A 15,708-nucleotide genomic window follows, 5' to 3' on the forward strand; every position below is an offset into this window, starting at 1 on the left:
TTTGGCAGGAGGAGAGAGCCCTCAGGACACGTTCAGCACTGGACCCTTATCAGAGCATTCTGGACACATCCGAGTAGTCTGATGCTGTTAACACGGTAGCGTACGGTACTGCTGCACTGAAAAGCAACAAGCTCCTAAGAGAAAAAAAAAAAAAAAAAAAAAGAAAATTTGAAATATATGCCTATAAGTTTGAAAACTAATTAACTTCCAGTGCTTTTTTGCAAAGTGCATACATACTTGCATATGTATCCGGCATGTAAACTGAATCCTATCCATTATACAATATTGATGTAGTTTGTTTTAAAGTTAGGACTGTCTGTAGTTAGACTACTGTGCTGATATCAAGGGTACGTCTAAAAGGGACTTGAACTGTGATTCAGAAAAGGGAAATGAAGTGTGCATTGAAGAACCGAATAATTACTTTATCATTCATCTTGGGATAGTCTCTGTACCGGGAACAGGATGCAGCGAGAAGGAGGTGGGAGTCAGCCACCTCCATCCCCCGTGCTGGGCCAGTCCTTGGGATCTGACTGCAACGCTCGGGTTCAACAGAAAGGGCTTCCCTGCCAGTCAATTTGTACATCCTCATGGATGGTTGCTCATCTTAGATAGAGGCTTCATCATTTGCAAGTGCTTTTACCTCACCTGCAGAGGATGGTGAGGCGGTGTAAGCCACGAACAAGCAAAGAGCGAATCTATGTGCAGAACCTTTTTAAAAAGCTTCTTCTCTGTGGGCCTTCTGTAAGCAGGGAAACCCATTGCCCATACTCTCATCTGCAGAGCCAGCCTTACAAAATGCTGTTCACTCGGTAACCTTTTCTGAGGAGGCAGGTGAAACTCTTACGACATTTTGATGGTCCCCATTACCTTGCTGAAAGGGCAGAGGATTCTTTCTTTCCAGGCATAACAGTCCACTGGAAACTGTTTTGGTTTAAGGGTCAGAAAGAGTGATGACTTTTCAAAAAAACTTAGAACACACCAGAAGTATTCTGAGAACAAAAAAAAAAATGCTTTGCAGACTGTTTCTTTTCTTCTCACGCAATATCTGGTGCTACATATTTTGCTGCATAATTAGAAGAGGATGCCTGAAATCTTCAGCTACGTCACGTGTGCAAATCAAATAACATTCATTGGAAAGACTTTCCATGTATTTTAGATGCTATGTAATACCTGTTACAGGGTGGTAACTATGAACAGAGCAGAAGAATCAGCAGCAGGGTTACTTCATTTGCAGCTGCCTGCAGAATTTGTGGGGCACAGAATGATAAATTGTTAAGTTTGAGCAGTAACAGCAAGTTGTATAGGAAATTTGTAAATGAGAAGATCCCTATTCTGTCATCATTTGACATCAGCAGTGTCACTGTGGGATAGGAAAAGCTTTACAGTCTCCTGCAGCAATGAAATGCAATAATAACGTTACACAGAAGTTCCAGACATGCCATTTACTGTTTAGCAGACTTGAGAGAGATCAGTTTGGACAAAGACCTTTTCCTCAGCTTCCTCTGCCACCAGCGTCACTTTACCGAGGTACTGGTAACACGTGTTTTAGCACGTTCGTTGCACCCTTTCTCCAGTAATTCCTCTGTGCTTTTCATGTTGCTCATCCCTTTGCTTTCTTAGCAGCTAAGGACAGAGAAAATCACCTCTTCTATCCAGGATCTAGCTCTATTCTTTCATCCTAGATTCTTCCTTGCCTTTTAGGCTGAAACTTACTTCCTTCCTAATACAGAGAGAAGCCTAGGAGTTGCTTTTAGATGTTCCCAGCATTGTCATCTTCCTCGCAGAGAGCACAGGGGGACGTTCTGAGGTGCATCTGCTCTGGGGCAGCTCCAGAGCCAGTGACGAGAAGTAGGTTCTTCTGGGGCATCATTCATTTAATCAGAGGGCAGGTATTTCAAGTAGGTGAAATACACTGCGCTCCAAGCATGGTTATGTCTTACCATTGAGTATAAGGGGAACGCGGGGTCACTAGCTCAAATTTGGACTGCTACATTGGACATATCCAAAAGTAGGTGAGGTGGGCCCTAGGGAAGACGTGGTGGCTTTCCCAGCCTGGTAATGAACGTTACTCAGTAAGCGTCTGTGTTTAAATGGAAGTTGGTAAATTCAGAGCAGTTTTCCTTTCCTTTTATGTCTATTTTTACAGTAATCCTCATACAAATAGGATTTGGCTTCAATGCAGTCCACACATGCATCTCATTAAAGGTAGTCACCTTAATATTCCCTTACTAGTAAGTAAAGAGGCATTTCTGGAGCATGAGTCTTCTGACCTGTTTAAAATATCTGCGTTAGGATGAGATTAATTTCAGCAAATTTAACTATCTGCTGAAAGTTTGATCGAAGCACCTGATTCTGGGCAATCAGTGCCAATAGCCATCTCAGAGTTGTTAGCATTTGGGACGGCTGGTATCGCTGGGTGAACTCTTTCCTATTTTGATGGCCTCTAGGGGCTTAGTCCACTGGATGAGATGCCGTGCAAACACCCAGCAGCTGACAGCTCCTTCCCAAGAGGAGGGGAGAGCTCACGTCAGGAGGGAGAAGTAACAGTGCACGAGGCAAACAAGTAAACAGGAAGATGATCCCTGCCCAGACGCAGTGATGAAAAGTGAGGCAAATAAACCATTTATTTCCCGTTCTGTATGAACAAAGTCTGTCTTACAGGCTTCTCTACTATGTGATTTAAGATCAGTTAAAAATCAGCAATGTAACTTTGTATCTCACTTTAATGTCTCTCTGTTTTGGAAGGAGGTGTTTTCTGCTGAAAGGTCTTCATGAACTTATCAACCTGTAGTCAATTTAAAGCCTTTAAATGCACTCATTAATACTCAAGCTTTGGCAATAGGCTTCCTGAGAGATTTAAAACCACTTACAGCGAGACTGCTTAGTCGAAGGGAGATTTTTTAATATGTTTTTTGAGCCATCAACAATTCAAACCCTCTTGAAAGTTTCTGTGGCGAAGTACCATGCATCAGCAAGGCAGTGGTGGGAGTCCGATCAGGCAGTGGCAAAAAGTGCACGCATCATGGTACGTAGACCACTTGTTTTCCTATTAAGTAGCCGAGAGAAGAAGACTGCTTAATTGCTGCCAGTTCTTTGGCAGCACCAGTATTAACATGCCACTTGCATCCAGAGGTGGCAGAAGCAAGTCTGGCACACTGGCTGCGCGGAGCCATTCAGTGGCACCGCTGCTCTCACGGCTCAGTCCCATAACCTTGGCTGACCCGGTACGGTGCAGCAGTGGCTGTAGCATTCAGAATTGCAGCGCGTGCTTTGCCTCCCCGTCAGAGGCTACGCCACAAGCGCCTTTTCTCCTCATGAGTATTTCACATTTTGCTGTGCTCAGTCAGGATAACTAATGTGTCAGCAACACAAAGGGGAACTGTGGTCCCAAGTAACGCCAAATGCAGTTGAGGAAATTCCTTCCATGTCTCCAGCAGGGACTGTGTCAAGACTTTCAGCGCCTTGAACAGCCATCTCCGAGGCGTCTCCCTGCCTTGCGCAGGGTGTCAGACTTGATTGCATTATTCTGTGGGTCTCTGCAGAGATTCCACGATAACTGGCTGCCACAGGCAGGAGCTCTTGTCAGTAAGGGACAATTTCAGGATGAAGCATATTTATCCTCAGCTATTTCTGCATGAGTTCAGTGCAGGACAGAGTTAAGAGGTATTAAAGTTTCCTGCATCTATAATCAACGCTGCAAACATCTCTCACTCTAAACATCATCTCCACCACACAGCTCTTAGAATGGAGAAGATCAGGCATTTGTGACTGCCATTTTATCATCTAATCTGCCCATGTTCTTCCTGGCTTACAACACGCACCTTCGCATATAAGCTCCACGGATCAGAAAGTCTCACCAGCAACTGAGGAGTTGCACAAACAGCTGGATTTACAGAGGCAGCTCAGGCAGAGACTGTTTGCTTCTTGGCTGGATGGAAATGATTTATAAAGAAGCTTGATCGAATTTAGTAACTTTGAAGGGGTCTCAAGTATGCGGCCAATTGTCTTGGCCCACTAGTGACTTCTCTGGTGCCGCTATAGCTTTCAGGAACACTTGAGCACTACGTGGTGCTCAGCACAGGGAAGAAACATTACATCCTCTGTACTATTCACCTCTCCCCCCTGGCTCCCCATGACCTAACTTAGTAAAACCAAAACCAAACACAATAAAGAAAGATTAATGAGTCATAGGGTAATTAAATACCATTTTTTCAAAGTTGAGAAGAATATAGATTTATATAACCAGAAATGTACTGAATGTAACATGTCCTATATATTCTCCAAGACAAAGGCGAGAGCTCTGTGCTCTGGAGAAGCTGTTACTTGAACATCTGAACCCAAGCCCTTCTGTGTGAGTGGAAACTCAAGTGATGGGGCTGAGAAGATTTTTAGATGACTTCTAGTTCATGGTTGGTTTCTGTAGCCTGAGGTGCACTGAGAAGACGAAGGGACTGGGAGGAGGGAGCATATGACCAGATATGCTCAGAGGTCATTGCAGGAGGTGTGAAGGCAGTACATGCTTGGGCAGCCATTGTATTCACTAGAACTTTTTACATTCACATCTAAACTAACATCAAGGCCTGTTTTAGGAGCAGCTTGAAGTACCACAATCCTTGATCTGGTGCTTCCGATACAAATGGCCCAGCTGGGTGCGCCAGCTTCCCGATTAAGCCATTAGGTATGTTGGGGCAAATGGTGTCCCATGTGATCCAGGGAGCAGCCTCTGATTGTATCTGGGAGCTGCACTTGCAAGATTACCCTCTGCCTCGCTGCAGGACTAATGAGGAGTTCAGATTTGGGCAAGTATTCAAGGACGCTGTAAGCACATCCAGTGTGTGCTCCCAAAAGAAAACTGTAGTCTAAGCAGAAACTGCACAACTGAAAGGCGCAGATTATACAGCGCGTCTACCTGGGAACTGCAACAAAGCAACTCACTTCGTGCATAGGTGGGAAATTGGAGTGCCCAAAAGAAGATAGAGTCAGCAGGAGCTTGCACGTGGACTCCTGACGATGGAATATTTACAACAGGAACTAAGAATGGACACGTCTTTCCCCAAGAGTGACTGAGAGGTCAGGTCACCATCAAAAAGAGTTGGTCCCATCTTGCAGCGGCGAGAGAGATTACATGAGCCTTTAGATCAGTCAATACAAAGCTGCTCAACCTGGAGGCTTCCTTGCAGTCACTGAAAAGCCCGACTGGGCATTTAGTCTTTGTTCGGCAAAGAGAAATCACTTTGTGTCTCTAGCGCAGGCAGACACTTCCGCGTCTTGTGCACCAGCACGAAACACAGCCTTGGGTTTGTACCAATCATCTACTCACAGGAAGCTCCAGAGTGGCCAGGAGCAGCCAGGATCCCGTTACCTGTTCACCCCAAGGCTTCCCAAACAGATTGCCCGGGTGTGCCTTACATTGTATCGCCATATTGATGCCACGCTTTCCTGCCAGGGAGGTGAGGTCTACAAGGGTCCTGTCAAGAGGACACCTCCCCTTGCACCTGGGCCGTGCTTGCAAACTTGGTGCCTGTACAGATAACGAATGTGATTTGCAGGCCATGTCTCTTATGCAAGGTAGCCATAACCACTACGTCCTCCAGAGTCAGCTACTCTTCCATTATAGCCAATGTGAACATTTGCAGCTAATTGTGAAGTTTTTAGATCTTCAGTCATAGTGTTTTTATTATCCATGGATGCTGCTATTTTATATTCCATGTTAGTATTCAAATAATATTGCGTATGAATAGCATAGGAAGAAACAGACCAACCAGTTAATAATTTTAAACACAAACCTCATCAGCAAAGAAAAGCTAGAAAAAACTTGGTAAAGTCTGGCCCCTTGCACTTTCACAGTAGTGAGCACATCATGTTTCAAAGTGGGTTTTGATGCTGAAGTGTATGTTACATCTTATTAATTCACAGTTATGTCCATGAGATGCTTTGGGAGCAAGGGAACAAACACATTGATGAGCAGAGAATGCACATTCAGATAAATTTTCTTCGCTTACTCAAGCAATTGGGAGTTTTTAATTATTTATGATACTTTCTAAGTACAAGTTAAATGTACCCCGGCATACTTTTCTGCAGATAATTCAGTGTTAGCAATTTAATCCCTCAGTTCAGTATCTATCTCCTCTGTGATATAAATTGGGCTGAGAAGTGAGACAAAGGAAGTGAAGAAACAGGCCTGTCTGTATGGATCTATGGAGCCAAAAGGTTGCAACAACCCCTATGCAGTCAAGGGGCCAAAATGGTGGATTTGAGCAGGGTGTGGGTTTTTTGTGTTAAGGACAAGCCATCAAGAGTCTGGTGCAGAAAAGAACCGCGAGTCGTACACAGATTTAATAGCATCGCTTCTGCCTATGAACAATTCGGCCCTCTCTGCTCCATCAGAATCAAGGCAAAACGTATGCACCATCCAGAAGAAAGTATTCTTCACAGTTAGTGATACTATGTAAAACAGCGTAGATCACTATAAAGAACGCTGCTTGGACTCTTGCCTCTTGAGAATGAAAAAATCTCAGACAAGCTTAGTTTCAGGAGCCTGAGAGACCAGGGCAGGTCAGAGTCCTCCGATCAGCCCCCGGAGTTCTCCATCCCACGCCCTGTCGTATCAGGAAAGCTAAAACAACTGCTCATCGAGGGGATGTTTTTACAAGCATTCCTCCTGCTGCATTTGATTTGAGGCATTCTGAAGCCAACCTATGTAGCCTGATGTTTGAACAATACACTTTTTAACACACTCCATTTTCTTTGGCTGGAATTATTCTATTGTAAAAGGGATTATTCACGTCTTGTGTTTTACTGTTAATAAAGATATTTCTGATTTAAGAGCTCTTCCACTTGTCGTCTCCCATTTTTCTCTTTGAAGGACATTGGCCTTGGGAAAGCTGTAGGTGCCAGTCTGGTCACCAGCGACTTCAGGAAACAGAGGATTTAGAAAGCCTTTATTGGTGCAAGTCAGCCTTAGGCGAGAGGACGCAGTGGTTTCACTGAGTAAGTAATGGGATGAGGCAACACATCCACAGAGTGGGATGCTAGACACTATAAAACTTATTGAAAATTAATATGGCATAAAATCCACATTATAAAGTATGTGCCTCCCTCACTGTCCTGTGGTAGGCCTGAAGATTCAAGAGGGTGGTTCAGCTTCCTTTTGAAGGAGGCAGCCCCAATCCCACAAGCAGTTTAACAAGCAGTGGAGGAGGAGAAAGCCCCAGCTGTGGGCCAGACTGACATTCACAGAAGACAAAGTGTGGGTCTGCAGGGAGAAGAGGTATGCAGTAGGATACAGAAGTCAGATTTTAATCTTCTTAAATTCAGGTTTTGTTCTGCAGTAACAGAAGTGAGGGAATAGAAGACCTAACAGCCTTGCAGCCCCACGGACGCTGTTGGGTTCACACCCGGCCCAGGAATCCCATCTGGCACTCGGCCGCACAGGACAGCCCCGTTACCAGCACCTGCCCGTCAGGCACCGGTAGCACAGAGCGCCGGAAGTACAGGCGAGCTGCGCCGTGCTGAATTGTCTGTGCACACTGTCAGTGAATTTCATTTGTTTTGAGGTAACCAACTCGTTCACCACTGTCTTGACAAATGCTCCCTGGGCCCCTTTTCTACCAGGAGGGTTTGGGTGGGTTTTTTTGTTTTTTGTTTTTTTTTTTTTAAAAAGTTTAATCAGATCTGTTCAGCTAAATGCTTTCCATTTAAAACAAAAGCAAATACTTTATTCTACAATTTCAGCCCATTACATTTTCACATATATTCTGACACACTGAAAAGAGTAATCTGATTTTACTTAAAGCCAAAATAACTTTCTATAATGAGAGCCTTGGAACACAGAAGTTTTGACTAGGTGGCATTACAGCCAGCCATTTTAGCATGGGAAAAAAAAAACCCCAACACCAAATTTAAGAGAACAAAAAAAGAACAGGCTTTGTTTTTTTTTTTTAAAGAAAAACAAAGATTTTACTCAAACACTTATTGGTCCAGAGCTGTTGATAAAAAGTTTCTCAGGTTTGGTTTTTTTTTTTTTTTTAAGAACAACTTGCACGATGCTAAATGCAACAAATCCCTACTGAACAAGTTCTATACATACACAAAGCACAGCTTGTAAAAATTCGTAACACTAACAAAAACTTCTGAAGAGATACCATTTAGTGGATCAAACTGCTGCAATATCGAAGTAGTACTTCAGTAAGTACCTACACCATTCAGGTAACCTCTATTCAGAAATGTGGTTTCATACAAAACTGTTTTAAAAACAAAACATGGGATTCCACACTTACATAATACAGTGTTTGGGTTCTTAACCCAATCAAGTTTATCTGAATTGGCTGAAGACCCGAGAAGCCCAGCACCAGAGATGATAAGCTATCGGTTGTCTTAGTAGCAGAATTCTAACGACACTTTTTTTTTTTCTTAGAAGTAAAAGACTACATAAAGGAAAAAAAAATTCTTCTCCAAAGCTTTCTGCCATTTATCTCTTTTGGAACTTTTAAACACAAATTCTTTTACATGCTTTGCATAGACAAGCATTTCAAACCTACTCAACTTGCAGATACGAATATATAGCAGGAGGATCACCTGATTTGCACTGTTCTGAGCCACTGGATCAAATTCTTGATGATGGCATGTTGTCTGTAGTGCAAAATTCTACCGGACATAAGTTTCTCATATCCCTGAGCAATTGCTGTTAGGTCATGCCACTGGACTGGCTCAAATTCAGGACTTTATTTCACAACTTCCATAGAAAGTAACTGGCTTCCTTCAATGATTGTCATCAAAGAGTGACTTGTTTAACAGTAAAACCTTGTACAGAAAAATGTTAATTTAGTGGAAGACTTTGGTAGGAAAAGGGTGTACAGCTAAACATTACTAATAAACAGATTTCTATTAAAAAATTTAAAATTAAAATGACGTTTTAAAAAGACTCAGAAAATACTCCTCCAGATTTTCTCCCAAGTTTGCAGACACCCAAGCAGCTCAAACCTCAAAAGTGCAAACAAGAAACAAGTGAAATACATAACAGCAGCAACTTTAGTTTTCCTTTAAACACTGAGAATCTTTGTATTTATATAAAATACAAAACCTATTCCTCCTTCAGCACCAGACTCATCCACAGGTCATCGATCTGTTCTGATTACCCAGGTGCTCCTTGAAACTGTTGCTGCCTTTGTTCCAAAGCCTGTTGACTTAACAGTTGCTGTTGTTTCTGCAGAAACTGCACTACTTCTGGACTTCTGAGTAGGGACTGCAAGAAAGAAAAAGCAGACTTTGCTTTAAAGAACTCACATATAATAGCTACCATAGTGACTATATTATAGTCTTTTTCCATTAAATCAATTTGTGCATTACCCATTGCCGTGGTTTAACCCTGGTAGGCAGCTAAGCATCACACAGCCTGTTGCTCATTCCCCCCCCCGCAGTGAGATGAAGCACTGTTCAGCAGTAACTAAAAAAATCACTTGTGTTATCGACACTGTTTTCATCAACAACCCAAACCATAGCCCCATACAGCAGTGGGATGAAGCACTGTTCAGCAGTAACTAAAAAATCACTTGTGTTATCGACACTTTTCATCAACAACCCAAACCATAGCCCCATACAAGCTACTGTGAAGAAAACTAACCATACCCCCACCAAAACCATTACACCCATACAAATGAGAGTTGAATTAAGTGCTGAAGAATTACAAAACATGCCCACAAAAAAAAACATTGAGAAGAGAAACTGTTTCAGGATATCAGCAGTAACCAGATGCAGCATTAATACACATCCGGAAAGCAGATTCGGAGTGCAAAGAATATCCAATATTGTAAAACCCATAAAAATAGCAAACAGGAGTAATCTACCGACATATTGAAAACAAACACTTTTCAATTGTGGTTTAGTTTTGAGCTAATTTCTACATTTCCCACTGCAGAGAGCCCAAAAATACTGTAATAAATAAATTAAATACTATAATTCTACAGCAAAGCTTATGTGCCTGTCAGAGTTCAAGGAGCATCTGGACAACGTTCTTAGTCATACGGTTTGGTTTTAGGTAGTCCTGTGAGGAGCAGGGAGTTGGACTTGATGATCCTTATGGATCCCTTCCAACTTGACATACTCCATTGATTCTATGTTTAGCAAGTGTTCAACAATTTCCCAACATTTCAAAACAGCAGTCCAGCCACAAGGAATGAGTTAAAACACCCCTCTGCCTTCAGTCGAAAGACAAAAGTCTCTAAAACTATTTGCATGTGGCTCCTGGCCCGAACAGTTGCAGCCTGCGATCCAACTCCGGTTGTTCACTCTCCCTCCTGCATGGTGGCAACACAAGTGCTTGTAAGGTCAAATGGCAAATCAGGTTAGGAATAGATCCTTCCAAAAATTAATGCAGGAAAAAGCTATTTTTCAGCTGAATTAATTCCCTAGATTGCTTGCTCATTATGCATGGTCACTTCACTGATGTAATCCAGACTTACATTCAAAAGGTCCAGCAACTTCCAGGGCAGGGTCTAGAACTTTATGCTATTAGGGGCAATTCTGCAGAGATTATAATTTAAAACAACCATTCTGCATGTAACTCACCCCTACAGCAGCACCAAACAGGTAAGATAAGTGAATTGGTGTCCTGGTTTTGGCTGGGACAGAGTTAATTTTCTTCCTAGTAGCTGGTATGGTGCTGTGTTTTGGATTTAGTACTGGAAGAATGTTGATAACACAGAGGTTTTAGCTGTTGCTAAGTAGTGCTCAGAGTACTCAAGGCCTTTTTCAGCTTCCCATGCTCTGCCAGGTGCACAAAAAGCTGGGAGAGGGCACAGCCAGGACAGCTGGCCCCTACTGGCCAAAGGGCTATTCCACACCATATGATGTCATGCTCAGTATATAAAGATGGGGGAAGAAGAAAGAAGGGGGGGACATTCAGAGTGATGGTGTTTGTCTTCTCAAGTCACCGTTACGCATGATGGAGCCCTGCTTTCCTGGAGATGGCCGAACACCTGCCTGCCCATGGGAAGGAGCGAATGAATTCCTTGCTTTGCTTGCACATGTGCACGGCTTTTGCCTTCCCTATCAAACTGTCTTTATCTCAACCCATGAGTTTTCTCACTTTTACTCTTCTGATTCTCTCCTCCATCCCACTGCGGGGAGAGTGAGCGAGCAGCTGCGTGGTGCTTAGTTGCCAGCTGGGGTTAAACCATGACAATTGGCCACTGAAAGCAGTTACTAATAACAAACAGGTTCACCGAACAGACGTGCAGCTACTTTTTCCTTACCATACATTAGCTTTATCAAGTCACTTCACTGCACAGGGTAGTTCTGCAGCAAGCAGTCCTTCATCTACAGTCGTTTTATAACATTAAGGTGCTTCAAGCCCTCTGTCCACAGCCTGCTGCCTTCTCAGCCCCTTGCCTTTGCTCTTTACATCTTTATCCAGCACAAGCTGCACATTCAGGCACACAAGGGCCACCACAAAAGCCTCCCCTTGCAGAGATTAACCACACAAGAAAATTATCAAGCACAAAGGACTTGGCACTTCTAAGCCAGCAGCCTGCAGGCAGCTACCAGTGACAAGCAGTAACTTTCGTGTGCAGGAACGTAAGGTATGGGACAGCCTTGGATGCAACGGGCCACAAGAGACCTTTCTGGGTCACCACGTACCCCTCAGGCCTTGTGTCGTGTAGATATGCACAAAAACAAAGAATAAATTCTACAAGAAATAATGCTGAACTACAGAAATTCAGTCAGAGCAGAGAGAGAAAAGCAAGAACCAGATCAAGGAGAATCTGAATCCCACTTTGCCAGAATACTGCAAGGAAACCTCAATTCTTGAACAGCCTTGACATAATTCTGTGCAAATGCTCTCAACATCTATTTAAAGAGCTTTTGGTTGCTAGATTTCTAGAAAAAAAAAGTTTCATTAGTAAGATACCTTTCAAATTTAATTAAAAGCCACATGAAGAGAAACAGGTGACACAACTCAGTAAGCAGGGCATGAAGAACAACAGATAACGTGAAAAATAAACTCCATAGTTTGTTTCTTTTTTTCTTGTAAAAACTGAAGAGCCACAGATACCTGAGTTTTAGACATAACCATTAAATAGGTGCTATTATTGAGAAATAATTTAAACAAATCTATATAACTGTATACTTCAGACTGACACAATGTTTCTTCAAAGATGTTTCAAGTTTCTGAACAAGGCGTACAGCACTTCAATGAGTATTGTTAAATTGCTTTGCATAGCTGACAGAACAGGCAAACAGTCCTATTAACTTTCGGAGAAAGGAGACTGGAAAAACCAATAACACAGAGAGTAATGAAGAGCCCAAGAACAGTAAGTACTTAATTATTCCCTTTCATTGGGCTTAATTCTTTAAATATACTTACAGGAACAACGAAAGCGTTTCAAAACTTACAACACGTGCCATTCATGCAGTCTACAAATATTAAAAGTCATAGTGTTTGCTTACACAGTTTGCTTTATTAACACATATATATGCATTTTTAAGTGTGATACGATAGGTCCACAACTCTTAAAACACACTAATTAAAGCTTACATCATACCTAAAGTCCATACATTGTTCTGTCTAAAGCTTTACAAAAAAGTTAAACAAGTTAAGCACATCTCAGTTACACTATAAGCACTATTTACCCTAAAGAAATAACCACATCTACTTAGCACTACCAAGATCCTCAACTTCAGTTAACATGGCAGTGATCATTACATTTAGTCATTTTACTACCCTCAGGCAGAAGCTGAGGCACGCATCTGCTCTGCAGCATATTTAAAATTTGAAAATATGCATATATAGCATACGGTCACTAAACCAATTTTCATCTTTCACAAGGGTGACACTTACTTAAACATTGTTACACTGCCTTTATTTATTGGAGTTCAAAACCAGTAAGAAGACAAAACTTACCAGCCTCTTCTTATTCAATACTTGTTCTAAAAGAGTAGGTCTTGCTGGGCGATCTCCAATGGATCCTGTTCTCTGTTTTGTAACAGAAACTGAACCTTCAACACTATCCTGCACATGAAAGAGAAAAAAAAAAAAAAAAAAAAAAAAAAAAAAGAGAGATGTGAGACTACAAATGTTGATACAATGATACATTTACTTTTCACCACAGAGAGTCCCAAGCATAAACAATGTTTGCCTCCTTAATCTGCAGGGTAAAATAACAGCACATGAATGGAAACATCTATTCAAGAAGTGGCCTCTTCTTTCCATGTTATTTTCACTATTTCATCAGTCACAGTGAAGCAACGCAGCTGAGTTAGTTTTCTAAATTGCAAAACTAACCAGGTTACTATAGCTAGTTAATGGCTTGAATTCATTTGATTACATTTCTTGAAAACGAAGTCATTTACAACAGCTCAATCTCCAGCTTGTGGAAGTGAACAATATTTAACACGTGCAATTGGGTAGCAATGACAATAATACTTTTAATAGCAAAACAAAACATACAATACTATTATGAACTTGTCAAAGCCACAGGCGAAAGGCAGTAAAATCTATGTGGTTTTTTTTTCTTTGTAAGTTTATTCTGTTCCTTGTACAATCACCAGTCACACTAAGCAGACTGTCTTCTAAACAACATGACCCTACAATCTGCTGTGGAGAAAATAATTGTGGTTTGGAAAATTTCAGCCAATGTTGAATCCTATGTGTATTAAATTCACAACTTACTGACACTTCCATTTACCTGAAAGGGTTCAAGCAAGAACAGAAACAACAACGTATCTCAGTATCTTTCATTTCGACCCTGTCCACAGATGTGAAAAATGGAACTTCTATTAGGAATCTAACTCTGACCCCACAAGACGACAGTATCTTGCGGGGCCCTGACAGGCACCGCTGCAAAAAAAACACTCTAAGTTTGGCAGTAAACACCCTGCTTTCTTCTGCAAGTTCAGGCCTCAATTTCATAACATTCAAAGCAACCTGGACTTGCAGAAACTGGGAGAAGCAAGCCTGCTCTCTTCCAACATGCAAGAATCACTATTTCATGTTACAGATCAAAAAGTCTTAACCTATCACTACATGAAACGCAGCAATTTTACCCTTCTTCCATACCGTCCCCTTTTCTGAACTAGCACAAGTATTTGTGTAGACACATCATGAACTGAGCAAGATGAACTGGTAGGAAAGGAAGAGAGAAGAGAGGAAATCATGCCGGTGTATAAATCTAGAATTCACCCGCATCTTGAACACTTGAACTGTGTGCAGTTTCTGTTCTCTCATCTAAAAGAGAAGTAGCTACTAGAACTAGAGAAGGTTCACAGAACAGCAACAGGGATGATAAAAGTATGCAACTTTTCATCTGAAACAAACATACTACACATTTTGACTGCAAGAAGGAAACAAGTTAGAGGCAAGCCTACCACCTAAGCATCACAAACTGAACAGGAATTAATTGTTCACTACATCTTCTAATCTAAACACAGATTAAGTTAAGAGCAGCCAGATTAAAAAACAAGGAGGAGATTGTTCAAACCAGGTGGCAGACCTGAAGAAACCATCAGAATGTAATGGATGCTGAGCATTTACAAGGGTTGAACAAAAATCTGAAAAAATACATGGAACAGACATCACTTAGAGTTACAAAATACATCAGAAAACCCACACCTGTCTCAGCAAGTCCTTTGAGCTGAAAGAGAAAGAAGCTGGGAGAATATTCTCTAGCAGCATCACATACACTTGCCTTTTTCTTATGCACTTCCTTCATGGCAGCTTTTACAGCTAGACCAAAAAAAAAAAAAAAAAAGATTCTTCGGTGTGACACCCAGTATGGTTTTTATTATATTTACATGAAGAAAAACAGAAAAAAGGAAGTCTTCTGATGGTTAGTTTGCAGTTAGATCAGCTCCCAGTCACGCAACTTGAGAGACAGCTGTACTGAAAAAAAAAGGGTTGCTTTTAGCAGCAGCGCTGGATAAGATTTTTTTTCTTCTGGCAACCACTATTTTATAGTTGTCCCTTCAAGCAAACTAGCCAGCACCTTCAAGAGTAAAGCCATTTTCCTCTTTCTACCTACCTAAATACAAGATCTTAAAAGCTAACTCTGTACAAGTGACCACCAGAAACTGTTATCCCGGCTGAGTCACAAACTGTAGAAAAAAAAAATATCTAAACAGTTGAGTTTTCCCACTGACAATAATTCCCTATCTAAACAATAAATATAATTTATAAAAGTATGAACTTAAGAGCTGTCCAAATATTTAACTGTCATTTAATATTAAAAAAAAAATATCAACAAGTATCTTGAAGAACCTACAAAACTAATTTTTATATACAGTATAATCTGATACCCAATGGCCTTTGTTACTTTAAAGTCCCACATTCCGCTACCAACTGGGCAATAAGACCGGCATGTCTCTTGGATCTATACTTTCATCTTTCCTCCTGCGAAATAAAAACACGCTGCAGAGGGAATCGTCTTCTAGCAAGAATTTTTCTCCTGGAATCTTCTGGTATAGCTGCAAGTTGCTACCATTTGCAGCAGAGAGGGAAAAAGAAACGGGATTTGCTCTTGCTCCAGAGGAAGAGCTAACTCTAGGGCTGTCCTTCGCTGCCGGTACCGGAGATTTCTTCCCTTTCCTCCCGGCAGAAAGGTCCCGTTCCCTCTGACAGAAACCGGTTTTCCACGGGAAGCCCCTACCCCCCGGGCACCCCACGGCGGCCCGGCCGCCCACCGACTGCACCACCCGACGAGGCCCCAGCTGGGG

The 15,708-nt window shown here is 41.8% G+C and overlaps 1 protein-coding gene across 1 annotated transcript; it reads right to left on the bottom strand.

Moving 5' to 3' along the window:
• Window positions 1-8,256: 8,256 nt before the first annotated feature.
• On the bottom strand, window positions 8,257-14,895 carry LOC118452908 (regulatory factor X associated protein). Its single transcript, XM_035900522.1, has 3 exons — window positions 14,685-14,895; window positions 12,902-13,009; window positions 8,257-9,244 (listed from the first exon to the last, which is right to left on the bottom strand). The coding sequence occupies exons 1-3, from the start codon at window positions 14,706-14,708 to the stop codon at window positions 9,134-9,136; spliced, it is 243 nt and encodes an 80-aa protein (XP_035756415.1). The 5' UTR covers window positions 14,709-14,895; the 3' UTR covers window positions 8,257-9,133.
• Between the last annotated feature and the right edge of the window lie 813 nt (window positions 14,896-15,708).

This window comes from Egretta garzetta, unplaced genomic scaffold (assembly GCF_000687185.1).
Source record: "Egretta garzetta isolate BGI_Z169 unplaced genomic scaffold, ASM68718v1 scaffold40, whole genome shotgun sequence".
Classification (NCBI taxonomy): Eukaryota; Metazoa; Chordata; class Aves; order Pelecaniformes; family Ardeidae; genus Egretta; species Egretta garzetta.